General features: G+C 34.6%; 1 protein-coding gene across 1 annotated transcript; it reads right to left on the bottom strand.

Moving 5' to 3' along the window:
- Positions 1-3135: 3135 nt before the first annotated feature.
- LOC119640761 (low molecular weight phosphotyrosine protein phosphatase-like) lies at positions 3136-3972 on the bottom strand. Its single transcript, XM_038038987.1, has 4 exons — positions 3883-3972; positions 3642-3823; positions 3383-3556; positions 3136-3321 (listed from the first exon to the last, which is right to left on the bottom strand). The coding sequence occupies exons 1-4, from the start codon at positions 3914-3916 to the stop codon at positions 3136-3138; spliced, it is 576 nt and encodes a 191-aa protein (XP_037894915.1). The 5' UTR covers positions 3917-3972.
- Positions 3973-4871: the final 899 nt, after the last annotated feature.

The raw sequence follows: 4871 nt of genomic DNA, 5'->3' as shown, positions 1-4871 counted from the left end.
AAATATATCGCCCTGGTTTGGAATTTTCTTACATGTCCTATTATATGGACTGAGGCGCTAAGCTCCTTAGAGCAGGGAAAGAAAGTCACTTTTATGTTAATCTAGGGATAGGTCAAGTAAGCCATAAGTTATCTATTAGACAAAGCCAACCTGCAAGATTTCGAAAACCAATGTTGGAAACTTGCTATTTACATTTATTTATATATTAAAGTTTATTCAAAATTTAGTCTTAAATTTGCGAACTATAATTTTGTAAGCTGAGAGTACAGTAAACAAGTAAGAAAGTTACGTTCGACAGTGACTGAATCTCGCATTCACTCCACCATTTTTTGGCGTCCCCTTCTTTTATTTATTGTCATAAGCAATTATATTTTCCTTGCACCTTCCACTTCATTAAAGGCTATTGCTAAGACATATTAGTTGACTACTTTGTGACGAAAGTTTATCCACTATTTCGTAATATCCACCACAATTCATTTAGAATTAACACATTTAGCTTGTCGCATTCTACTCTCTTTTATGTGATACCTATAGCAACAGTATTGTAACAAACACCTTGATCCAATACGCCGTGACCCTAACCATAATTATTTAGGATTAACTCGCTTATCGTGTCGCCTTCTAGTCTCCGGATCCTTTTATTTGATACCCATATCGGCAGTATTATTAACAAACCAGGTCTCGGTATCTGTCATATTTATTTTCGAATTAACGCATTTTTAGGCAGATAATACATCTTCACTTGGGGAATGTCTAAAATAGTTTTAAACATCCTGTCTTGTTTACCTTATGATTAATAAGTATGAAAGTTCAAAAAAATGAAAAACAAAAAAAATGTAATCTCTTGTAACTTAGATGGGGCATGGCCGATTTTTTCCGCTTTTACTTACAAATAGAGGGCTTCCGCTCCGATCGTTTTGGCCCATTTCTAATATTAACTTGCATTCAAAAACTTTTAATGTTGTCATTAAATGTGAATGTGATATCTCCATTTTTGCGACCAGGAGAGTGTAAATAATACACATTACACATAGACGCAGACGGACATATGCGGCTTAATCAGCTCAGAATTTCATGCTGACTAAGAATATATATATTTTATAGGGTCCTTAAAGCATCCCCAAATTCCATCCTTCATTGGTGGGTATAAAAAGCCCTCCCTTATGTCAATTGAAGACATTTTCGCTCGAAAGGTGCAGAGTTTCTACTTCTTGCCAGAAAGACGATAAATTAATTTTTGAGCAAGGCTAACTTTTAAAGTACCTAACTCATAGTCCAGGTTGCCGCCTATCTTAATATTGCAACACAAAGACATATATTTATGATAATAATGGTGGCATCGATGGAAAACTTGAATCCACGTGGCCCACAATTAGTGAGGTGAATTTCCTTGTTAGAGTACGTATTTTTAATGATTAATTCACTTCCGCATAAAAGGTCATATAAAGATTTGCTTTATTTGTCATTATAAAATACTACATTTTTGGACCCCATTCTCGCATGAAAAACTATTTTGCGTAAAAGCGTTGAAAGAAGGCTCAGCAAATTGTTCCATGCAGATTTTCCCACATTTTGATTTTTTGTTTGTTTACATCGAACGGCATTTTTCAACGATTTTTCTCTGAAAATAATGAAAATGGTTTTTTTTTCATATATATAACAACTTTTCCAAAATGTCGCGCTATACATAGCCCAAAGCAATCGTTCAACATTGGTTCTTGGGCGAAAATATGCAAGTATTTTTTCATGAAAATATTTTGAAGATTGTGATCTACACAATGAAGACATACCGTCTGACATGTTTAAGTCGTTTCAGAACATGATTCCCATTCCATTTGCCTACTAAATTGTCAGTTCATCTCAAATCATTCTGCGTATGGTTTTTATTACTTTGCTCTCTTCATCCTCGCTTTTTCTTACCGATTCTCTCCTAACCTTTTTTTTTATCATTGTCCTTAAGATTTCTTGTGCATCCGTATGTTTTGCTGTGTATTTGCTTATTAATTATTGTGATCACGGCGCATAGTCCGCCAAAAGTTCGATACGATAACGAATCTTAACTAATCCTGAATAATTGGTTTTGTAATTTTTGACAGAATCAAAAGATTTCTCGTTCTTCTTGTGCATCCTTAATCTACTCAAACAAACATAAAGCAAGACAAGTGTTTACCAATCAGTTAATCGCCAATGAAATTGCAAGTGCGAAATACATTTTTTAATATTGTTCAAGATTCGAATGAAAACGAATTTACGCATATAGCTCGGCTTGAGAGAAAAACAAAAAAGTGTAGACGAGATGGCCTCTTCACTTCATCTAATGGCAAGCAGCAATGATCATTTACACGATACTCATAATGATGGCATTAAGATCTTTGAAAGTAATTTTTTAGGTTTCCTTGATATCTTCGTGCAAAACGAAAGCTAATTCCATCGACAAATGAACCGAAAATTGCTCGAATAACAGAAAGACCGAGGTGTGTCCCAGGAGATGTTAGCTGATATGACAGCATCTCTGTGTCCCAGGGGTGAAACGAGTTCTTAGTGACTTTAGAACGTCCTTAACACAAACGAAATCCTAGATATGTAAAGAATAACAATATCTCCTGTATTATGGTTCAAGGCATTAATGTTTGTAATAAAGAAATTCAGTTTTAAGAAAAATTAAATGTGAAATATTAATAGGAACAAGGACAAGACCGCAAGACTCTGCAACTTTTGTTGGTTTTGTTCACTGCTCACAGTCAGCCCTTCACTATTTGTAGCTCTTCGAAATGTCTGCATTTCACATATGTATTGTTAACTTGAATCGTCCTACGTCGCATAAATGAAAAATGCATTCGATACTTTCAGCCTCTCCCCTTTAATTTTCGTTTAGAATAAACTGAATAAGCAATCATGGTGATGGTTCGCCAATTGCTCGATGGGCTCTGTACAAATTTTAGTCGCCGAGTCTTTGTTTCATAGTCGAGTCCCTGTCGGTCTGTCCGTTAATGAATATAAAAAAAAAAATGATTTTATAGATAAAAATCTTACAGGAAAATTAATTTTTGAATTTTTATATTTACGAAAAACAAAACACATGTACCTTTAATAAACTATACAATTTGGAATTAATTATACACTCATGATGTAATTCTATAGATCAGTGCTCTTCGTTTCCGGCTTTGGGTTGAGGAAGGTAGGGAGAGAGAGATATTTGCAAATGCTATTCCAAACTAAACGGAATGCATGATGTTCGCAATAATGAATCACTATTAAAAGTCTGCGGCAACAGCAAGAAATTTGATCGAAAGTTCGACGAAAACCGGTAAGGCCGAAAGTCTAAAATAAGAAAGGGGAAGGCTTTATTTAAATGTAAATTTAAATTGTATTTGTTATTTACGCAGAAAGGATCTTTAATCATCTTTTCATCCTTATCAAATAAGTATAGGGCCAAGTGTTGTACTTGCGCTTTACATGTTTCACCGACCATTTGAGACATGGCCTTCAATTCATTAACATTGCTCTCGTCCATGCAGATAATATAATCGAAAGTCTGAAAATCTTCCCAGTTGAGCTATAAAAAAAGCAGAAATATATATACCTTTCCCTTTTTTTCCCTTTTTCTTCCAAACATATGTTTGTAAGTGGTATCTTCTCACCATGCGAGCGTAATGTTCCGTTGATAAATGATTTTCTTCAAAGATTTTTAAGCATCTTTCGTCCGGACACCGACCAACGTTCCACGATCGTAATGCTGCACTATCAATTATCCAAGAAAGTTCTAATTCTCGGCAATAAGATTTCATAATAGTCTCCGCCATTGGCGAACGACAAGTATTGCCTGAAGCATGAAATCATTCTGTCAAAGAAATGGAGATATTTGATGCAACCAAGACATACCCTGGCAAACAAATAGTATTTTTATGCATCTCATGACTTAAGTGATGATTTTTGATGGGTTTTACCAAAACCGCAAAGAATTGATTGAGAATTTGATTTCAATTTTTTTTTTCTTGTAATTTAAAAATCATAAAATCAACTTCGGAATATTAAGATTTTTTTTTTTATGAATATTTTTCTAAGATGTCAGAAGTATTTTCATACTCATCACCAAAGGATGAGAGGTATTTTCATTTTGTCAAAACATTTGTAACATTTTGCCGAGAGGGAATCTTCAGAGACTCAACTTGATCAGCATCAAATTCCGAATCAATTTAAGCATATCAGTCAGTGTAATGCCCGTTGTAAACATTCTCCTCGACCTATTGACTTCAAATTTGGCATAAACCATGGAAGTTCTTGCTCGCAATTTCGCATTAGAATGGGACAAATTGATTGATGGATTCCTTCAAAAGGAATCAAAAATTGGTTTTTTCCCCACTACTCATATACCACACCAAAAAAATCTTCGAAACTTTAGAAGTATATTCTCTGGGTGATACTGTAGTACGTATGCAAAAATGGGCACATTGATCGCGCCTGCCCGGTATTGTAGTGTATCAAAATTTAATTTTGCTTTTCAATATCTTTATAATGCAAAGGAGAAAGCTTCATCAACTCTATAAAGCATATAAGTTCTTGGCCAGTTTCAAATTCGAAATGCATCTAAATCTGTTTGTTTGTTCGTCTATCCATTTGCCAGTTTCTTAGTCCGTCCATCTGTCCATCTGCCCGTCTGGTACGTATTTCCCTCTTCGCAAAAACGAAAACAGCACCTACGAATTTGCAAAAGTTGTCTGAAACTGGTCCAAACAGACCAAAGAACACGCCTATAACGAACACATGTCTATACAACCAAAATTGAGAACCCTTTATATAGTTTCGATCCGGAATTTCGCTATTTTTATCAACTGTTTACAACTGTTTACAACTGTTTACAAAAAAAAAAA

Source organism: Glossina fuscipes, unplaced genomic scaffold (assembly GCF_014805625.2).
Source record: "Glossina fuscipes isolate IAEA_lab_2018 unplaced genomic scaffold, Yale_Gfus_2 127, whole genome shotgun sequence".
NCBI classification, from domain to species: Eukaryota; Metazoa; Arthropoda; class Insecta; order Diptera; family Glossinidae; genus Glossina; species Glossina fuscipes.
The sequence above is the reverse complement of the archived record's forward strand: the minus strand, read 5'-3'. Positions and strand labels throughout refer to the sequence as shown.

Excerpts from the sequence above, each read along its gene's own strand:
- LOC119640761 (XM_038038987.1), bottom strand. The coding sequence starts at position 3,916 with ATGAGATGCATAAAAATACTATTTGTTTGCCAGG. Across the intron at positions 3,824-3,882 it reads AATACTATTTGTTTGCCAGG|GCAATACTTGTCGTTCGCCA; the intron begins GTATGTCTTGGT and ends TTCATGCTTCAG. Across the intron at positions 3,322-3,382 it reads TGATTAAAGATCCTTTCTGC|ACTTTCGGCCTTACCGGTTT; the intron begins GTAAATAACAAA and ends TTCTTATTTTAG.